This window comes from Balaenoptera musculus, chromosome 14, assembly GCF_009873245.2.
Source record: "Balaenoptera musculus isolate JJ_BM4_2016_0621 chromosome 14, mBalMus1.pri.v3, whole genome shotgun sequence".
Lineage (NCBI taxonomy): Eukaryota > Metazoa > Chordata > Mammalia > Artiodactyla > Balaenopteridae > Balaenoptera > Balaenoptera musculus.
This window is the reverse complement of record NC_045798.1, coordinates 32,799,205-32,821,952: the sequence shown is the minus strand read 5'-3', so window position 1 is coordinate 32,821,952 and position 22,748 is coordinate 32,799,205. Positions and strand designations below refer to the sequence as shown.

The 22,748-nt window shown below is 36.6% G+C and overlaps 1 protein-coding gene and 1 long non-coding RNA gene across 7 annotated transcripts in view; one reads left to right on the top strand and one right to left on the bottom strand.

The window, feature by feature from the left end:
* ARHGAP28 (Rho GTPase activating protein 28) overlaps positions 1-22,748 on the top strand; it is a 155,228-nt gene that overhangs the window by 68,700 nt on the left and 63,780 nt on the right. For all 6 annotated transcript variants that reach the window (XR_005016241.1, XM_036823789.1, XM_036823788.1 and 3 more), the window contains 2 exons: positions 18,770-18,972; positions 21,207-21,424. Coding sequence is in view for 5 of the 6 variants with exons in the window: in XM_036823789.1 (XP_036679684.1) it covers positions 18,770-18,972; positions 21,207-21,424 (421 nt within the window). In the remaining variant the exon portion in view is untranslated. The remainder of the gene's footprint in view (positions 1-18,769; positions 18,973-21,206; positions 21,425-22,748) is intronic.
* Positions 583-10,384, bottom strand: LOC118880242. Its single transcript, XR_005016242.1, has 3 exons — positions 10,281-10,384; positions 7,698-7,774; positions 583-798 (listed from the first exon to the last, which is right to left on the bottom strand). It is a non-coding gene; the product is annotated as an uncharacterized LOC118880242 (long non-coding RNA).

Here is a 22,748-nt window from a genome sequence, read left to right as displayed (position 1 = left end):
TTGCACTTCTCCTTTTCATGTATATATATATATATATATGTACACACACACACACTTCTGTGATTTTATGTTTCATTCAAAATTAAAAGTTAAATTTAACAAATAACAAATGGAAAATGAGAAACAAACATTAGCCAGGGTGGCTGGTTGGTACAGAGCTCTGGAAACTGATGATGGCAATAAAATAAGGTTTATCTAGGCAGGCTTCAGAGCTTACCAGAAGGGGGACAAGTTTGTATGTCTATGTCTGATAAATATTTATTGAAAGTAAATAGACTCTGGGGGTCTACTTGGTCCCTGCCTGTTTGTTTGTTACTGTTCAGGCATTATGTGAGGCTGGCTTTCTGTGGTTAGCTGTATCCACTTTCAAAATCTGTCCTGCTCTGTGGCAGATGGCCTTTCTTTTTTCTTTGGCATCAGTGTGCCCCACCTGAAGCAAGACTTCAGAAATGGAAAAACCTAGATCACTTTGATGCTTTTTGGAGTTTGTTCTCTGTCACTGTGAGACTGGAAAAGAAAAGATGGCTGTCAACTCACAGATCCCTGCTCTCCCGAGGCTCTCATAGCTGAGGCATCTGCCTTTCTTCAGAATGTCATTTGAGGCCAGAAGCATCCTGGCAGTTGTCTCTGGGGCAATACCTGCAACTCAAGGACACTGGATTTCCATGAAAGTTTGTGTGGTATTTCTTCCCCTCCCTCTCCCCAGTCTTCTGTTTCCTCTTTGCTTCCATAATAGCATAGCTTTGTTATCTTTTAGGAGCTGGCACTGCCTGGAACCGATTTCTACAACTTGGAGGTCTGTGAGAGAAAGGAAATTAGAGAATAGTGATTAACTTCAGATAATGGTTTTTAAAAACAAGTTGGTTTTTTTTTTTTTTTTTAAATGCAACCTTGAGTTTAAAGGAAAAGCCTTAAATTTGGAAGGAGGAAGAAGATAGGTACTTATTTTCCTTAATGAAATTCAAACTTTTCTAGAACACATAAAAAAGAAATTATAAAATTATTAAACTTACAAAATAATTTTCTGCAACGTGTTTCTTCAATAAAACATTCACTTACAAAAGGATTTCCATATATACCTACAATTCATCTACCTTTATGCACTTAACACTTGCATCAGTGAAGCAGGCATCATGCCAGGACCTGGGATAGACTGAGAGATGTCAAAATAAACCTGATATAATTTCTAATTTCAAGTTTAAAATCGAACAGTTGAGGTGAGTCCTATCTTCAAGTCAGTGTAATACAAGAATGTAAGTGGCATATGCTGGCAGATAATTTTCCTCTGGTAAGATCAGGGATAATATCAGAGACAGTGGTACTTCAATTCTTAGTCTGTAAAACATCTCATTTTTCTCTCAATGATGTGTACAATTTTCTTCTTTGGTAAACTGTTCAAGTCTTCTTTTTGTGACCTATCTTTGAAATCTTCACCTAACCCAAAGTCACAACGATTTTCTCTTTATGTTTTCTTCTAGAAACATAAAGGTTTCTAAAGGTTTTAAAAGGTTTTAGGTTTTACATTTTAGCTCTATGACCCATTTTAAGTTAATTTTTTTATATAGAATAGAGGTAAAGATGGAAGTTGTTTCTGTTTTTGTTTTGATTATGGTTCTTTATTTGTTCCAGCACAACTTATTGAAAAGATTATTCTTTCCCCACTGAATCCCTTTGCACCTTTGTTGAAAATCAATTGATAACATGTTTGTGGGTATATTTTTGGACTGTGTTCTGTTTCATTGATCTGTGTATCTATTTGATGGCACTACTATATTGCTTCCTACTGTAGCTTTATAAGTCTTGAATTTAGGTAACATAAGTATTCTGATTTCCTTTTCCCACAGTTGTTTTGGCTATTCGAGGTTTTCTATATTTCCATATGAACTTTAGAAAGCTTGTAAATTTCTACAAAGAAATCCGACTGGAATTTTGATTGAGATTGCATTAACTCTATAGATCAATTTGGGGAGAATTGACATCTTAAAGTATTGAATCTTCAAATCCTTTTACAAGTCACGTCTCTCCCTTTATTTAGGGCTTTAATTTCTCTCAGCAATGTTTGTGGTTTTCAGTGTACAGGCCTTGCCCATCTTTTCTCAGATTTATTCTCCTAAGTAGTTCACATTTTTAATGCAATTATAAAAGATATTGTTTTAAAATATTGATTTCTAATTGCTCACTGTTAGTACATAGAAATACAACTGCTTTTTGTGTAATGATATTGATTTTTACCTTGTGACCTTGCTAAACTTATTTGTTAGTTTTAGTAGCGTTTTTTTCTGTATTCTATAGGATTTTCTACATAGACAATTATGATATCTGTATTTAAATATAGTCTACTTCTTTCTGCACTGGTTGAATCTCCAGTACAATCTTGAATAAAAGTGGTGAGAGCAGTCGTCCAGATCTTCTTGATCTCAGAGGGAAAGCATTCAGTCTTTCACCATTAAATATGCTATTAGCTGTTTTTCCTAGATGCCCTTTACTTCTATTCCTAATTTCCTAAGAGTTTTTTTTTTTTAACAAGAATGTATGCTGGATTTTGTCAAATACTTTTTCTGCATTTATTACATGATCATATTACTCTGTTAATATGATAAATTAGATGAATTAAATGGATTAACAGTTTTTAAATGGTCATGGTGTATTATCCTTTTTATATATTCTTGGATTTGATTTGATAAAATTTTGTTAACGTTTGCAGCTGCGTACATGGGTGGGGGGGGTGCATTGGTCTGTTTTCTTTTCTTGTAGTATGTGTCTTGTTTCAGTATTTGGGTAATGCCAGCCTCATAGGATGAGTTAGTAAAGGTTCCTCCTCTTTAATTTTCTGAACGAGCTTGTGTAGAATTGGTATTATTTCTTTTTTTTAATATTTGGTGGAATTCTTTGGTGAAGCCATATGAACCTGGAGTTTTCATTGTGGGGAGGTGTTTAACTACAAATTCAATTTATTTAGTAAAGATAAGACCACTCAGGTTATCTATTTCTTCTTGAGTGAGCTTTGGTAGGTTGTATCTTACGAGAAATTTGTCCTTTACATCTAAGTTGTTGAGCTTATTGGCATAAAGTTGTTTATAATATTCCTATAGTATCCTTTTAATATCTGTAAAATGTGTAGTGATGTTACTCTTTCATTCCTGATATTGCTAATTTTGACTTCTCTTTTTTCCCTAATCTGTCTAGATAGAGGTTTATTAATTTTATTGATCTTTCAAAGAACAAACATTTGGTTTCATTGATTTGCTCTATTATTTTTATGTTTCTTATTTAATTGCTTTTTTCTGTTTTCTGCTTATTAGGGTTTAATTTGCTCATTTTCTAGTTCTTAAGGTGGAAGCTGAAGTCATTGGTTGGGTAGCTTTTTTCTTTTCTATATAGGTGTTTAGTGCTATAAATTTCCCTCCAACCACTGCTTTTGCTGTATTCCAAAACTTTTGTGATGCTGTAGTTTTAATGTTTTCATACTTTCTAATTTCATCTTACTTTCTGTTTTGACCCGTTGGTTATTTAGAAGTGTGTTATTTGGTTTCAAAAATTTCCAGGATTTTCCACATATGTTTTTGCTATGGACTTCTAATTTAATTCCATTGTAGTCAAAGAACATGTTTATATGACTTGAATTCTTTTAAATTTATTGACATTTGTTTTATGGACCAAATAATGTCTATATTGGTAAATGTTCTGTGTATACTTGAAAAGAATTATGGTTTTCTCTGGATATATGCCTGGGAGTGGGATTGCTGGATCACATGATAGCTCTATTTTCAGTTTTTTAAGGAACCTCCATACTGTTCTCCATAGTGGCTGTACCAATTTACATTCCCACCAACAGTGCAGGAGGGTTCCCTTTTCTCCACACCCTCTTCAGCATTTATTGTTTGTAGATTTTGTGATGATGACCATTCTGACCAGTGTGAGGTGATACCTCATTGTAGTTTTGATTTATATTTCTCTAATAGTTAGTGATGTTGAGCATCTTTTCATGTGCTTTTTAGCCATCTGTATGTCTTCTTTGGAGAAATGTCATTTACATCTTCCCCCATTGTTTTGATTGGGTTGTTTGTTTTTTTGATATTGAGCTGCATAAGCTGTTTGTATATTTTTGAGTCTTATTTCTTCTTGATTGACTTTTCTGTTATTAGAAAATGATTCCATTAACTTCTAGTGGTATTTTTTGCTCTGTAATCAAATTTTCTGATGTTAATATAGCCACTCAGCTCTCATTTGATTTTTTTTTCAACATGGTGTTTTTTCTATCCGTTTACTTTTAACCTATTTGTGTCTTTGCATATAAAGTGGACTCCTTGGCAACACTGGGTTTTGTGTGTGTGTGTGTGTGTCTTGCTTATTAATCTAACCTGACAATCTGCATTTAATTGGGAGGTTTAAACCATTTACACTCTAATGTAATATGATTGGGTGTAAGTCTACTATTTTTATATATTTTTTGTGTTTTTGTTTTTTATCCTTTTTTTCCTTTTTGGGGGGCTTTTGGATAAATCAAGTATTTTTTACTTAGTTCTTTGTGTATTTTGGCAATTGCTTTAACTACATATTTTAATCTTTAACTTATCATAATCTACCTTCAATTAATTATATTATCATTTGATTATATATTATATTATATATTAATATTATTAACATGAAATGTTATATTATTTTTGTTTCAAACAATCAATTAACCTTTAAAGAGATTTAAGTAATAAGTTAAAAAGTTTTGTGTTTATCCCTATAGGTACCATTTCTTATGCTCCTTATTCCTTTGTATAGATCCATGTTTCCATCTGGTATTATTTTCCTTCTGCTTGAAGGATTTTCATTAACATTTCTTGCAGGAAAGTTCTACTGCTAATGAATCTTTCAACTTTATTATGTCTGAAATAAAAACTTAGTTTCCCTTTAATTTTTGAAGATATTTTCACTGAGTATATAATTCTAGATTGATAGTTTTTTCTTCAAGTATTTTAAAGCTACTGCTCTGCTGTCTTTTGGATTGTATTGTTTTTAACATGAAATTTGCTGATATCCTTTTCTTTGTTCCTCTTTACACTGATTTTTTTCAGTGTCTAATCTGTTGTTTAGTCCACCCAGTGAATGTTTTATTTCACATATTATATTATTTATGTATAGAAATTTCATCTTTTATATTTTCTACTTCTTTCTGCATTATGTTCATCTTTTATTTTAGGTCCTTAAGTATTTTGAGTATTTTTATTATAGCTGTTTTAACATTTTTTTCTGCTAATTATATTATTTCTGTCTTCCTACTAACTGATTTTCTTCTGGTTATGAGTCACTTTTTCTTCCTTCTTCATATATCTTAATTTTCCTTAGATACTTGAACTTGTTAATTTTAGGTTGCATATTGGTATATTTTGTTGTATTTCTTTAAAGAGTGTACAGTTTTATTTTGGCAGACAGTTATTTATTGATTTTGCCAGGGGGTGGTGAGTGCATTCTAGAGTAGCCTCTATCTAGGGCAAACTTTACTATTACGACAAGAGACTTCTAAGGTTTCTACTGTATGTCCTGTGGATTCTATCATATCCCTACTCTGCCTGGTGTGATGTCTGAAACTTTGTCATGGTTGAAAGCAGAAGTTCACTTGATAAATTTTTCGTATACACACCAATGTACATACACACATTCCTGGCTTTGTTTGAACTCTGGAAATTTTGGGGGTTATAGCTCCCTGGTTCTTTCCTCAGGAGTTAATTTTTACCAGTTCTTGCAAAGGTTTAACTTATGCAGCCCTGATAGGTGTTTAACCAAAGAGTCAAGGCAACCTCTATGCCAATTCCTGGAGCAGTTTCACTTTGTAGATCCTGCCATTCTGGATTTGCTGTCAGGGGTCAGATACTGAGCTACTAAAGCCATTCATCTCCAGTGCGGGGAGATCTTCAGAGCCCCACCACATGAAGTGTCAGCCAGTGTGAAACTAGTTATTTGATTCTCTTTTGGTGAAACTTACAGCTCTTGTCTTTCCAAAGTTCACTTTTAACATGGGCATTCAGGTTACCAGTCTGTGCTTTTCTTTGTCATGCTGTGAGAAGGACTTTGAGGACCCTAGTCCCAACAGTTGTTTTTATGGCATTTAGAGAGTGTGAAGTGCTCTGACTGCTGGCTCTTTGATTTGCTCAAGGAGTTTATCTGGCGATGAAGAGTGTTTTGAGTAAATTGGAGAGGGTGAGGTAGAGTACTAATTTAAAATGCCTTCAATCGGATGATGATGATGATGATGATGATGATGATGATTACCAATAGCAACAGTAACAAAAATGTGAATTTAGAATGTATTTTAGTTTAACCTGGCTATGACACCTCGGAATTGTCTCTGTGTGCCACAAGGAAAGCTGAGTAAAATGGGAGTCTTAGCTTCTACTACCTTGAATGGTTTTAAAATAGAATGAATTATTGACACTATTTCAATAAATTTTAATATATTCTAATATACCAAGCAATGGATAAATTAAAAATGTGATTTATGTTTAATAGTGCTAATATATTACTTTTATATTGGATATATAGCAGTTGTTTTTTTAATGTGTGTTATCTGTCTATATTTTATATACAACTTAGATAGTTGATGTATTTGGTCTGGTATACTTGCCGATTTTATTAGTTCACTTTCAGATTTTCAGAGAACTTTGTTTTTTTAAAAATCTTTATTTTGTGGGACACTTTTGCATATAGTGCTCTTTGTTCTTTAATGAAAACTGACTGGGGACATAATTTCCAACATATTTAATGATAAAAATATTATCCACTTGATTATTTTATCATGTGCTCTTTAAGAAATACATTAAGGGGACAAAGAGGATAATCTCTAATGTGAAAATGTGAAGCTATATTTATTTATTTATTTTGGTGAGTGGGTGAAGAATAAAGCATAAATGAATTAGGAGACTGGTGGTCAGGGGGGAAAGAGCATGGAATAAGGCATCAGGAGGCCAAGTTTGCAGTTCTAGTTCTCAGTAATTAGCTGTGTGATTTTGGGTGAGTTGCTTGACCTCTCTGAGCTTCATTTTTCTTATCTTTAAAATGTGGTGTTTTATTTGGCATTTCTCAGATTCCCTCTTAGCTCTCCAATTCTAGGATCCTCTGTTTCATTGGAAATCCTAGTTGTGGCTCTCCAATTCAAAGCTGTTTGTAGGGAAGTTAGGAAACAGCTGTCTTAAAGTTAGACAGTGAAAACAAATGGAATACAAAATGGTTATTGCTCAAATGGACGCTGTGGAATTAAAGCCATCATGGAGTGAGTCTGAGTGTGGAAAAGTATATTGCGAAAGAAGAGAAATCAATTTGGATAATTATTCATCCAAATGGCCAAATCCTGTCAGAATATGATAAATTGGATTTATATTCTACTTTGGATTCTATACCAAATAGTTTAAAGCTGAGCTGATTCCAGTGCCCCGTGAGGAAGAAGGTCAGTCCCACTTCAGGGAAAGCCTTGTCGGGATGGACCACAGAGCTCTTTAAGGCCCATCCACATGAGAATGATCATGTGGGAATGCCTGATACTCCCAGAGATCCTATTTGTGCTTCCGTCCTGCTATTATTGAATTTTTGGAGTTGGAGAGAGGCAACAGACAAAGGAAATTGAAAAACAGTACAAGGATGCAGTAGAAGAACATTTTCACATTGTGTGGCTGAGCATTAATGGCTGGGTAATAATGATAATAAATACAGACCAGGGATGTGACGGAAACAGAGGTTGAGTGGTTGCATTCCAGCAAATCATCACAGCACCAGAGAGGCACACAGGGAGCTGGAAAACAAAGGCAGACCCTCAGTAGACACCAGAATGGCGGGCTCATCTGTTTAATTACTTTGAAAGTCAGACACAGCAATACCAGCCACGGCAGGCTCCTCAAAACTATGTAATAAAAATACATACTGCTGTTTGGTACTGAAAAATAGAGGGAATATGTAGCTTACATTTGATATTAAAAGACATCCTTTAAAAATTGCTTATCCAGGTTACGTGGAGAAGAGTAATCTCAGAAGCACAAAACATACAGATCACCAAGACTCTTATAGTGACACGTGTCGCTGAATGGATAAAGGATAGAATTCTATTAAAGAGCAAGGGAAAGCTGCTTTTTGCTCATATTCTGTTTTATAGATTCTTTCCTGGGCATCTCCTAATTTAATAAAAAATATGAGCCTCTGAGCAATAATTAGGTGTCACCAAACTAGTCTTCCACTCATAATTTTAACTTATCCTTAAGGATAATGTGATAAGAGTCACTTATGGGATTGACTGAGCTTCACCAAAATCAATGTATACATCAGGCTCATAAACTGCATACTAGTTTTAAAACAGACAGAACATAAAACATTCACACTCGGTGATTTCCTTTGCCTGCGTAGCAGACATTTCATCCTGTTTCTTGTTTAGATGATTATTATTTGAGCAGCTAGGACCATTTCCCATCTGTGATTGTTATTCTTTGCTCAAAGCAGCCAGTAGCTTTTCATAGAAGTATCTTTCCTCTCTTTCCTTCTTTCTAAACCCATGGGTATTTTTGCAAATTTGATTCTTTTTTGCATTTTCCTAAGTTTGCCTTTACTTTGAAATTCCCAAGTACTTTTCTTTGAAAAAAAAAAAGACTTTATCTTTTTAGAGAAGTTTTGGGTTCACAGCAAAATTGAGGGGAAGGACCAGAGATTTCCCATATGCCCCCAGCCCCACACGTGCACAGCCTCTTCCATTAACAACACCCCTCTACTAGAGTGGTACATTTGTTACAATTGATAAACCTATATTGACACATCATAATCACCCAAAGTCCATAGTTTACATTCTGGGGGTTTGGACAAATGTGTGGTATCATACAGAAAATTTTCACTGCCCTAAAAATCCTCTATGTTCCACGTGTTCATCCTTCCTTTCCCCCTCCCACTTCCCCTGCTGCCCCCAAGCCCTGGTAACCACTGATCTTTTTACTGTCTTCATAGTTTTGCCTTTTCCAGAATGTCATACAGCTGGAATCATACAGTATGTATGTAGTCTTTACAGATTATCTTCTTTCAGTTAGTAATATGCATTTAAGATTCTCCCATGTCTTTACATGGCTTGATAGCTCATTTCTTTTTAGCACTGAATAATATTCCATTATCTGGATATACCACTGTTTATCCATTCGCTTACTAAAGGACATCTTGGTGGCTTCCACATTTTGTCAGTTATGAACATAGAACTCCTATGAATATCCATGTGCAGCTTTTTGTATGAACATAAGTTTTCAACTCCTTTGGGTAAATACTGAGGAGAGAGCGATTGCTGGATTTACAGTAAGAGTGTGCTGAGTTTTAAGAAACCATCAAACTGTCTTCCAAAGTGGCTGTACCATTTCACATTCCTACCCGCAAGGAATGAGAATTCTTCCTGCTCCACATCCTCACAGGGTTTTGTATTGTCAGTGTCAAAACACTTGTAATTATCAAAATTAAAAAAAAGAAAGGTGATCTTTTTCTCATACAATTAAAAAATTGAGATATAATTTATATAACATAAAATTCACCCTTCTAAAGTGCATACAGTTCAGTGGTTTTTAGTATATTCACAAGGTTGTGATACCATCACCACTAATTCCAGAACATGTTCAACATTCCAAAAAGAAACCCCACACCCATTAGCAATCACTCTCTACCCCTCCCTCCCCTCAGCCAAAGTAGGGGAAACTTAAGAACCATTATATTTTGGTTTTGTCATGTGTGTGTTTGTACGTGTCCATATAAGTGATGTATTATACTTAAGTGGTAACTGTACAAGCACTGATTTTAGTTAGTGGCTTTTCTTGGTAGAGCAGTAGACAGAACATAACAGGTTACTTTCCTTCGAAGTCAAGCATGTGGAGTTGCTTTCCTTTCACAGTAGAAGTACAGAAAAGCCTGCTGTCCTCCTCCCACCTCCAGGAAAAGGGTCTGTCATTCTCTCTTACAGCAGAGCCTGTGGCCCCATTTGAGCCCCCTCCTTTGTAAATACTGGAGTTCAGTGTATAATAGTTGGAAGTTATTATTTCCTCATTCTCACTTTTCCCATTTCTAGCCCAGTGCCTGTGCTCAGAGGTGATACACGGCTGCATGAGGATTTAATTGCTGCTGTGAACCTCAATTGGTTAAAAAGAATTCTAGCTTTCAAAACCATTTCAAATATTCCCTGCCGAGTGACTGAGGTTTGTTTGCTGTTTTAAGCCTCCCCTTAATCTACAAACACATTTTTCTGTATCTTTTTCTGCCAACAGAGAGGTTCAGGCAGACCTGTTTACCTTTTGAAGGAAAAGCTTCGTCAGCTTTCTCCTCATTCCCCTAGGAGGGCTGAGGAAGGCCAGGAGCAGAAGAGAAAACTGGGCTGGCAGGATGCGAAGGAGAGGATGCCAGAACGATAGTGAAAGACCGAGTCAGGGAGCCTGAGAAAGAGCGGGAAACTCCTCTGTGTTCTTGCGTCTGTTAATCTGAAACCATAGCTTCTTTTTTTATCACCATTGCCTTTCAAGTGCTTTTTCCGAGACATCCAACTTGAGCTTGTTTATAAGCCTGTTAGAATCCAAAGATATGGAGAAGCCAGAGCCTGAAAACAAGGGATTTGTCCCCTTTCTTTCTCTTGCTGAGTGGCCTCCCCAGGAAGCTAAGAGGGCAGACAGCAGCATTACTGGGACTGTACCCAGCGTGTGTCCCAGAGAGCGAGAGGTTTCTCTTGCAAGAACCCTGCTGCACAGGCCCACTGCCGTCAGGGTCCAAGATGATTTCTCTAGATGGTCATGCTGTGCCGCCACCGGCCTCATTCAGTGATAATGACAGTGGGGAATGCAGTCTTATTCTTTCAGAAAGAGAAGGGGAAATCTTTGATTTTGATATATTCTTCCTAAAATGTTTGGAATATGTTTGATTTGAGAACAATGTGAATATATTCCCTGCATATTCAGGCAGGGAGATCTTTAGCAGGAATGAAGTTTAACTCCATAGTGTACTGATCAAGACCAGACCAAGACTGGGGTTGGGCTAATAATTTGGTCACCCTTAAAATGGAAAATCATTACATTAGATTCCACCTTCCTTTAGGAGGCAGGTTACTGACTGTCTAATCTTACTTGAATAGTCTCCTTAGTGGGATGGAGATGGTGTCTCATCTTACCCCACCCCAAATGACTTATTAAAGTATTTCTTCTAGGTATATCACTTAGGAATCATTTGGACTGCAAGTAGCAATAACAACAACAACAGAGATTAGAGTAGTTTTTAAAAATAGGAGTTTATTTTTCTCACATTTCCAGAAGTCCAGAGTATAGGCAGCATCTGATGTTATTTCTGAGACTCAATAATATCAAGGCTGATCACTACAATTTTCATGGCTTTTTTCTCATGGTTGCAAGATGGCTGCTGAGGCACCAGTCATCTTGTCTACATTCCAGTAAGGGAGAGGTAGGAAGAGAAAGGGATAGCACCTATATGAGGAAAATAAAATATTACACTGAAACCATGGAGAGGGATTTTTCTTATGTGACTTGGCCAGAATTGTGTCAGATGGTTGCTTCTGGCCTAAGGGAGTTGGAGAAACAAGGCTTGGGAGTGGGATTGGATCAGAGACGAGTTCTGATAAATGCAGTTTTATTTATCTCATTATATTCCTAGTAAATTTTAGTGCTGCTGTGATATTTTACCACCCATTTTAGCCTGACCCTAAACCTAGCCATAGGCATGCCAACAAATTAGTTAAATTATAGTAATAACACATGGGATTACTATGTGCCATGCATTTTACATATATTTACTCAGTTAATCCTCATAATAACCCAGGGCATGTATGTGATTAATATTCCCATTTTACAGATTAGGATATGGAGGCCCAAGGGTTCAATTCCTTGCTCAAGGTTGTAGATCTAGGAAGTGGCAGAGCCGACATTCAAATCTGGACCAGCTATCTTCAGAGTTTTTCTCTAAATCACGATACTATATTCCTTCCCTGGTATAAAAAATATGTAGAGCTATACACAGATACACAAATACCTGAGGAGATGTTTGAAATTAAGAAGGATTACTGTAGGGAAAGTATTTGGAAAGAATTGAAAAGGTGTGAATTCATATCCTGGCTTCACTGTCCCTAGTCATTCATTCAGCAAATATTTCTGAGTTCCTGCTATTGGCCAGATACTGTGTAAATAAGACAGACACGGTTGCTCTATATTCTAGTGGGAAAAATAGTTCCCAAAAATGAAGTAAGTGAATAGATAAAGTATTTGTTGTTGATGAGTGACAAGAAGGAAATGCAGAAAGCTGAGATGGTGGGTAATTGGAGGAATGCTATGTTAGGGTGGCCGGGAAAAGATCCCCTGAGGAGGCGACATTTACATTAGGAGCTGAATGATGAGAAGCATCTTGCCATGGAAATAGACAGAATGTTCCAAGCAGAAAAAAATGGTAAGAGAAAATTTCCTAAGGGAAGGAAGAGCTTGACTTTTTAGAGAAACTGAGAAAAGATTAGCAGGCCTGGTGCTAATGCTAGGGGAGAGTGATATAAGGTGAGACTGGATAAGATGTTTGAGGACAGAACATGCTGGGCTATGATGTCATAGAAAAGAATATGCATTTTATTGTAATTGTGGTGGGAAGTTAATGTGTCTTCACTTTACTCTCTGTAACTGTTTCCCTCACTGTATACTGAGATGTATAATACTTGCTTTGACTACTTCAGGAGGTTAAGGTAAGGATCAAATGGTGGAATATGTATGATAGTAAATTGTTTCATGTGAAATTCTTTATAAAATAAGAAATAATAAAGGCCACAGAGTATTTCTTAGCAAGAAATATGTCTTTTTGAAATATTCTGTGGAATATACTCAGAACAATTGAACTTGTGGTTAGACAGAGCAAGCAGTTCATTAGTAGATGCAGCATTTAAAAAATATCTGATGTGTTTACAGTGTTCTGTGGGAGTTCCATTTCCAGTTAGAACACAGACTAGGTTGCGGCCGATTATCTTTCTCACTGTTGCAACTAGAGAAGAGACGACGCATGTAAAATCATATGTTTTAAAGCTGTTTATAATGGAGAGCTGTGGACACAAAGAAGTATAAAGGAACTCAGTTCCAGGGAGGCAAGAGCTCTTCCTAGGTGGGCAGAGCCCAGCAGTCACTTCAGTGTGTGTCTCTCCCTGAGTCTGTGCACTGCTGGGCAGAAGATCACACCTCCCTTGGCAGAAGGACTCTATGGGGAGGGGAGACACCCATGGGGCTGCCTGCGCTGGCGCAAAAGGTTGGAATCTGTCGAAGCCCCAAATGCAGAGCTAGTTCTCCACGTCTGACAACTCTCCCCATTGGGATTTTGCTGAGAGCCCAACAACACAGGAGGCTCGCGGCTAGGCTCTAAAGTAGAGAGCAATTCCTGTAGTCCTGTGGTGTTTATCCCAAAGCCCTGTTGAGGGAGGGACCTGTAATACACACAGGACAGATCAACCCCCTCAAAGCATTTGGAATCAGAGGTAACCTAAAACTGATTAAAGTTGCAGCTCAGCCCAGACCCACCTCAGCTCCTTAAATGCATTGAATTGATCTGTACCTCATTTCAACTACCAGACAGAAAGCTTACCCTTCTTGGGGAAATTACTATTTACTCCAGTTTTCTAGAGTTCTTTTAAAAACAAAGTCAACAAAAAATTGTGAGATTTGTAAAAGAAAAGGAAAATATGATCCATAAACAATTGACTGTTTTTTTTAATCAATATTAGCAGATGCACTGACAGCACAGATGTTGGCATTAAGAGACAAGAACTTTTAAATAACAATAATAAGTATGTTAAAAAGAAGACAGATAAAAGGGATAAAAGATGAATAATGTCAACAGAGAGATAGAATCTTCAAAAGGAACTAATAGGACATTCTTGATATGAAAAAACATGGTATCAGAATTGAAGCATTCATTGGATGGTCTTAACTAGCACTGGGCACATAGAAGAAAAGAAAAGTGAACCTGAAGACAGGGTAGTAGAAATTCCCTAAACTGAAGTACAAGGGGTGAGGGTCGGAGGGGAAACAAACATATCGTGAAGGACATTTGGGACGATATCAAATGGCTGTGTTATTGGAGTTCCAGAAGAAGAGGAGAGAGAGAGTTGAACAGAAGAAATACTTGAAGAGAAAATGGATGACTACCCTAAAGTTGATGAAATACATCTACCCACAGATTTAAGAAGCTCAGTAAACCTTAAGTAGAATAAATACAAATAAAACAATCTAGGCATTTTATAATTAAGCTTCTAAAAACAAAAGATAAAGGGAAAAAAATCTATTAAAAGCAGTTAGAGAGGAAGAACATTATATTTAGAAGAATGTCAGTAAGAGTTATAATTGACTTTTCAGCAGAATCAAGAATACAGAAGACAATGGAATGCCGTCTTTAAAAGGATTATAAAAACAACAATAAATCTGCCAGCCTAGAGTCCTATGCCCAGGAAATATATTCATCAAAGATGAAGGTGAATTAAAGACATATTCAGAAAGAAATATGAGGGGATTTGTTGCCAGCAGATCCATAGTACAAGAAATGCTAAAGAAAAAGAGAGGAAATACCAAAGGAGGTTCTCAAAACCGATTAGAATGATCTGTTATGGATACATGGACATGCAGGAAGGATGAAGAGCACCAGAAAGGATAAACATAAAAGACTACTTATTTAATTTTTAAAAAGATTATTGACTTTTTAAAAGAAACAAAAATAATAACCATTGTGGGGTGTAAACATGTGAAGAAGCAACATGTATGACAATAGTAATATGATAAGGGGTGGAGGGAGAATTAAACTCTTATACGTTATTTGCATTGTTCGAAAGTTGTAGCATCTCCAGTAATCATTAAAATATAAGGTATTTCTAAAAACATTATGGAGGGGAAAATGGAATAGTAAAATCTTTTTTTTTAATTTTTTTATTAATGCCACTTTGAATTTATGGTAATTATCATCCACTTAAATCTAATTTTAAACCTAATGGTGTTTTGGGACTTCCCTGGAGGTCCAGTGGTTAAGACTCCGTGCCTCCACTGCAGGGGGCACAGGTTCAATCCCTGGTCTCGGGAACTAAGATCCTGCATGCCGCACAGCGTGGCTAAAAAAACCCCACACACCTAATGGTGTTTTCCCAACAAAAGTTGCTATATAATGCTGTGTAACAGTTGCATTCTGTTTTTCATGTAGTGTTTTCCTGGTATTGTTTTGGAATAAAAAATGACAAACAGCTGATGAAGCTGAAGCTCTGTTTATCCTAATATGGTGAGGTTTGAAGCTGTGGGGCTCATCAAAGTGGTGGATGAGCCCAAGCATCACAATTACGTAATACTTTAAGACTGGAAGGTCATGGTCCCTACTCTACCCTGGGGTGAAGGGGGAAATATTTGGATCCCTAACTAAAAAAATGAGAACTCTTCCAAATGTGCTTATCCCAAAAATGCTGTTTGACTTATTTGCCAAAAAAAATAGTTGACCATTGCAATTAAAGGATTCTTTGGGTGGATTGTCTCAGATGAAACCAGTGTGTTACGCAGATGTTCATGACCTGTATTTCACCTCTGGCCCTCCTGCTCCCAGCAGAAGTTTATGAAGATCTCTTCTCTGAGATTCTACCAGTATTCCCTTTGCATGAGTAAGAAACCGCGCTGTAACTAAAATAATCATTATTAGCCCTAAATATGTATGCTCCTCATCTTCTAAGATTCACTTAATATTTCCCAAATGTCTCACTTTTCCAAACATTTTCAGTGCTTAGGTATATCTGCATGTTTTCTTAATTTCTAAGATAAATGGTGCTGTTCCATGCAGCCATTGAGGTGTTATCTCTGTATTGGCATGGAAAAGATACCTATGACATGTTTTTGAGTGGGGAAAGCAAAGCACCTTATAGAACAATATGATATGATACAGATGGGAAGAAACCTTCAGCTTCCGCTTTATAAATTGTGTATTACTTAAACTTTTATGCTTATAATATACCGCCTTATAATTTTTAAAAACTTAGTCCATGTCTTCTGTTAAGACTGTTAACTTTTTACAAGTCATATTCATTTTAAAAGAATAAACCTAAAAAAAAAAAAAACTGGAACTGGAGAAAGTTTTGGGCATCTATATACTTTTTCCTGAATATGGTATACGGAGGGCAGTAGGCTGTGTGAGCAGTGGTAATTGATTACAGTTTCACAGAAGTAGATGTTTATATACTATAATTCTATGAATTCGTTAGTGGTTTTCAAAAGAGAAAAGGCTGAAGAGCCTAAAAATAATAAAGGGAGCAGTAACTGCCTTCATAACCTGTGTTGATTTCCTATGTATTTCAACCACTAGAATATGTCTGTCTTGTCAAACTAAAGAATTCAGTGAAGAACTCTTATCACCCAGTTATCAAAGTGACATAAAATTACTTTTATCATACAGCAAAGAATAAAAAAATAAAAGTGGATATCTAATATTTTCCTGAAATGCTCTGAGTTTTAAAAATAAGTTGGCTAACTCACTGCAAAACTAGAACTACTTACAGTCTGGTACAGTCTCAGGATCAATGATCAAATTCTAGAAATTTATACTGAAGGTGATTGAGAAATCTAGGATTCCTAGAGGTATAGACCATATGAGCACATGGAATTTTTTTCTTATTCCCCTTTCTTTTTGTACTCTCATGCATATCAGTGTGCTTTACATATGCTCTAGGACACGGCTAAGTTTGGTAGTAATCCACTGCTGCTCTGAATGTCAAAATTGAATTGTCCTAAGCGAGTCAGAATGCCACGGTTGGACATTACTATGTCATTGCTCTTTCCATCTGGATTTCTTGTTTTGGATAAAACAGCTCTGACCACACATTGGTTAAGTAGTCTCAACTTTTTGGTTCAATTCCACCTGGACCCAAGGAGAAGAAAGCAAGCGTGGAGGAGTTGCATACACACTCCAACTGGCAAATTAAAAAGAAAAAAAAAATCATGTAAGAATAAGAACAGAAGATCATACTGCATAGAGTAATTCAGTCATTCTTCCTGGTTGAAGACTGAAGTGTTGTATGTAATCAAACATTCTGTTCCTAAGAAGTGTAATATTTGTCAATCATATATCATAGAGTCAAACATTTAAAAATTTTTCCAGCTTCATTGAGATAGAATTGACATATAACATTGGGTAAATTTAAGGAGTACGACCTGAAGATTTGATGTATGTATATATTGCTAAATGATTACCACAGTAAGGTTAGTTAACGCATCCACCACCGCACATAAAATATTTTATTTTTATGTAAATCTCCAAACTCTCTCAGAATTCCAGCATTTTGGCATCTGTCTCTCCTGCTGTGTCTCTTGTTTTTTAGACTAACATCTGTTGGATGTTTTTATGTCCTAAATGCTTTACGTGTGCTAACTCACTTAGTCCTCGCAGCAATCCCACGAGGAAGGTACCCCATGGAGCTGCTCTGTGCCTTGTTTAGCTGTTGTCTGCTAGGTTAGCAGTGGTCCTGCTGGGTGGCGGCGATACCTGGAGCTTCGCTGCCCCCCTAAGCATTTGGACCTTTCCCTTGGTGGTGATCCAGTTCTCCCTGAACTGAGTCAGTGCCACACTTCCCCATCCTAATACAGAGATTTTCCGTTTAATGTCATGGATTATTTCCTCTCGTTAGCTCATTTTCTCAACAGCCAACTTTTAAAAAATGTATCTTTAAATTTAAAAATATTTGTTTTTAAATTCTGGTACAATGTGCGACCTAAAATTGACCATATTAACCCCTTTAAGCCTACAGCTCGGTGGTATGAAGGACATTCACACTGTTGTGCAACTTTCTCCACCATCCAGCTCCAGAACTTGTTCATCTTGTAAAACTGAAACTCTCTACCTGTTAAACAATAACTCGCCATGCCTCCTTCCCCACAGACCCTTACAACCACCATTCTACTTTCTGTCTATAGGCGTTTGACTACTTTAAGTCCCTCATATAAGTGGAATCATACAGCATTTGTTTTTCTGTGACTGGCTTGTTTCACTTAGCATGATGTCCTCAAGGTTCCTCCATGTTGTAGCATGTGTCAGAATTTCCTTTCTTTTTAAGGCTCAATAATATTTCGTTGTATGAATAGACCACATTTTGCTTATCCATTGGTCTGTCAGTGGACGTTTAAGTTGCTTCTGCCTTGTGGCTATTGTGAATCACTGTTATGAACATGGATGTACATGTATCTCTTCAAGACTCAGCTTTCAGTTCTTTTGTATGTATAGTCAGTGGAATTGCTGGATATCACAGTAGTTCCGTTAGATTTTTTGAGGGACTGCCATGCTGTTTTCCACAGAGGCTGTACCATTTTACGTTTCCACCAACAATGAACAAGGGTTCCAGTTTCTCCACATCCTCGCCAATGCTTATTTTGTTTTGTTTAATAGTAGCCACCCCACTGGATGTGACCAGCCAGCTTTTTTCACTCTTCTCTGACATCACCTTAGATACTTTACAGGGGCTAACTTTTACTATATATGTTTTGACTAATATGAACAACTTCCCACTTTATGAGTGTGTGAAAGTTATAAAAAGTATTTTTGTGGTAATTCCCGCATGGCCACAAAGTCATTCTGAATTATAGAGAATGAAAAGGACGGGGCCACCGCTGACTGGAGGTTATTCCCTCAAACCCCTCTCTATCACACTAACTCCATCTCTCCATTGATATCACACCTAAATTTAATTTTGTGATTTGTAACATGAGACACTGATTTTCGTTAACAGATACTACTCTTTCCTCAGAAAATCCATTTCTCGCTGCCGAAGAATTAGCAGGATGCTCTCCAATGAATCCTTACAATCCCCGGCATTCAGCCGCTCCAACTCTCAAGCCTCCATAGACAGCGCCTCCATGGAGGATTTCTGGCGGGAAATAGAAAGTATCAAAGAGAACAGCCTGGGAGTTCAGGAAGAGCAGACGCCCGCTGAGGCCAAGCCCCTGGATGGTGAGGTGCTAGATTGGTCTTCCCCTGTGCTGTCTTTCTTTGTATGCTCTCTTGTTCTGTTGGCAGGTAGAAATCATTCCACTAGTAGTTTAACAAGTGAATCAGTAGAATTTGGCAAATCAGCTGCCTGCTCCCACTGATTTATATCTGCTGGTCTGGCTCAGGGTGGCTTCTGTGTAAGGTGCCATGACCTGAAGGAGGGCTGTCAACACAATCCAAACTGATCCCTTATGTATCACCACTTAGGGGTGCTGTACCCGTCTGTTGACCTGATTCATAATCATCTAGCAGATTGAGTATTCTCATTTTGATGGCTTTTATATTTGTATACTTGACCATTAATTACCAAAAGAGAGAGACAGAAAAAAATTTACCAACATAATTCTGGATTAAAAATATTTAGCTATGAAGCATGTACTAGTATTAATGTATTTAGAGAATGGATAATCTAGTACTTCACCAAATAAAAGCTGTGTCAGGTACGTCAATTATACTAGTTTCCAGTGAAATTAAACAAGAAGGTTGAGGACCCAAAAAGTATAATTGTCCGTAATTGTCAAAAAGTACAAAATTACTCACCTGAGATTAAAAGCATAGGTTATCTTCTCCAGGTACTACCTATCGACAAGTAAATGCATAAGAAAGACTGAAGGTAGTTTAGTAAGTATCTAAGAATGTTTTCATTAGCCAGTGATTAACCTCAAGACAACTATCAAGATAAACTGAAACTTTAAAAGAACTTTTTTGTTCTTTATTCCCTTTCTACAAGCCTGTTTAAAATGTTTTCTTATTTTCTTGTAAAGCATGTGGGAAGGCTTTTGTTCATGTAACAGTGATAGAATAACATAAGCAGAGTCCAACGCCTCTGGACTGATGATTTGATAGTGTATTTGCTAACCGGTCAATTCTGCTCTTTAAAAGAAACCTTATTCAGGTAATGCCTGTTTACCATAGTTCCCAGAATGTTATAGTGTGTACAGTGTATTTTCTGTTACATGATGTTGTTATTCTGAATTCTTTATTATTTCCACACATCTAATTTATAATAGCAATTGATCCTCATCATGATGAATTTTAAGTTTTTTAGCTGCCTTCTGAGAAAAGGAAAGATTACCTAATGTTCAAAATAAGGAGAAAAGTAAGAGAACGAATATCTATTGAGCACATACTCTGTTCTAGATTTTTGCCATCTGTCACAAATTCATTAATAAAATAATCCTCATAACCACCTAATACTTTGGTTATTATTACCTCCATTTTGCTAAGAGGACACGAGATCTAGAGATAACTTAAAACTCTCCAAAGTCATTCAGTTAGTAAATGGTGGTTGGGATTTGAACCTGAATTTGTGTGATTAAAAAATTCTTTTGTGTGCCATTAAACCACTTTTTTTCTGTCATGGTTTTAGTTTAGATATTCATATTTTATCATTTTTTGAAATTGGCTGTTCAGATATGGCTTATATTTAACTCTCTGGTAAGGAAAATTACCTTCCCAAATCTGCCAAATAACCTTACTCTAGTAGAAGATACTTTAAAAATTTGACTTATTTAAAAAAATACAATACAGACCTTTTATTCATTCCTATAGGCGTTCCCACAATTATTATGGGAAAAAGAATGGTCTTTTAAATTTTTTTGAGGTTTAATTTACATACAATATAATATTAGTTTCAGGTATAAACATAATGATTAGATATTTGAATACACTGTGAAACAATCACCAAAATAAGTGTAGTTAAAATCCATTGTCACACATAGTTACAAAATGTTTTTTCTTGTGGTAAGAACTTTGAAGATCCTACTCTCTTAGCAATTTTCAAATATGCAACAGAGCATTATCAACTATAGTTACCATGCTGTACATGACATCCCCATGACTTATTTATTTTATTTTATAACCAGAAGTTTGTACCTTTTGACCACCTTTACCCATTTCGCCCACCCTCCACCACGGCCTCTGGTAAGCACCAGTCCGTTCCCTATATTTATGAGCTTGGACTTTTTGCTTTGTTTTGTTTTTAAACTCCGCATATAATGAGATCATATGGTGTTTGGTGTTTTTCTTTCTCTGTCTGACTTATTTCATTTGGCGTAATGTCCTCAAGGTCCAGGATGGTCTTAATATATTGTCTAGTGATTATTTCTTACTCGCTGATGTGTACAGACTTACAGATATACATGGCTTCCAATCTCAGAATATTCTAACCTTCTCTTGGTAACTTCATCTTACAGAAGGAGAACTTGAAGCAGAGTGGTTGCAAGATGTAGGTTTATCAACCCTGATCTCGGGTGATGAAGAGGAGGATGGCAAAGCCTTGCTCTCTACTTTGACTCGAACCCAAGCAGCTGCAGTGAAGAAGAGATACAATACTTACACTCAAACCATGAGAAAAAAGAACAAGCAATCTGTCAGGGATGTCAGAGACATCTTTGGAGTCAGTGAATCTCCTGTAAGTAGTGAACAGGGCTCAAAAGGTTTGGTTTGATTGAGGGGAGGGAAGGGGAATGTGGAAAAATTATCAGAAAAGGTCAATCATCCTCTAGCTTTAAGAGGAAAGTAAAGCAGACAGCAAACTGCAAAATTTTGCAAATTTGAAACTTAAGTGATTATTTCTTATTCCCCATACAGCAGTCTCCCTGCACACAAAATTTATTCCCTTCTTTTGAAGTTGATCACTTCTTTGGTAATGGAGCAAGTCTTTGTGGATGGGATACACGGAGCCTTTACTTAAACCTCAGCACTGAATGGAAACTCTGTGGACAGGCAAAGGAGGCCCAGAGAAGTGGGCCCAAGTATTATGAGCAAGTCTGTGTAGTTTGTTTTAATTGGGGGTGAGGATGGGAGAGTGGTTAGGGTACCCTTTATGTTCAAAGAAATTAAAATGGTGAAAAGTGAAAAATACAGCATTAATCAAATGGGCCAGAGAATGATTCAAAAAACCATAAGGGAAGCATCACATGTTTTCTGAGAAATGGCTGGTTGAAATTCCAGCTTACCCTTGGCTATTCCACGGCCACAGTTTTACTTCTGAGGCTGAGTCATGTCCTCCTATTACTGTGGTTGTTTTACTGGTAGCTCTGCTTTACAGTTCGCTCATTCATCCATTTATTGCATCATTGCAGTGTTGCACTGAAATAATTGCATCATTGATGCAACAGATAATTACTGGATACATTCTCTGTGCAATTCTTATATCAGGTTCTATGCAGATAGGATTCTTGGAACTTTGGGGTAATTCATATATAGGAAAAGGGGGACTTGATATTCTACTGCAGTCACAGGTAAAGTTGCCTGGGACAAGTTGGTTAATCCCTTTGATTTAGGTTTCTCATCTGTTTAATAGTAATATCAATAATGACATAAATTAAAACTTCAAGGATATTGGGTAGCTGGCATAACTGAAGACAGTCTCTAATTTGAGTTAGTTTAGGTTGTCTGTAAGTCAAATCTTCTCTTAGATACATTAATCACAGTGGGGTGTTGCCAGGGCAGCTCACATATACAAAGTTAAGCTTTGTATTTGTGTTTACAATGTCCTAGAAGAGCACTGTCCTTTAGAACTTTCTACGGCGATGGAAATGATCGATTTCTGTGCTGTCCAATATGGTAGCCCCCATCACATGTGGCATTAGCACTTGAAACGTAGCTAGTGTAAGTAAGGAACTAAAATTTTAATTGTATTTAATTGTAATTGATTTGAATCTAAAATGTCACATGTGGCTTGTAGCCAGTATAATGAACACAGTTCTAGAATCCTCTGCTGTATATAATGA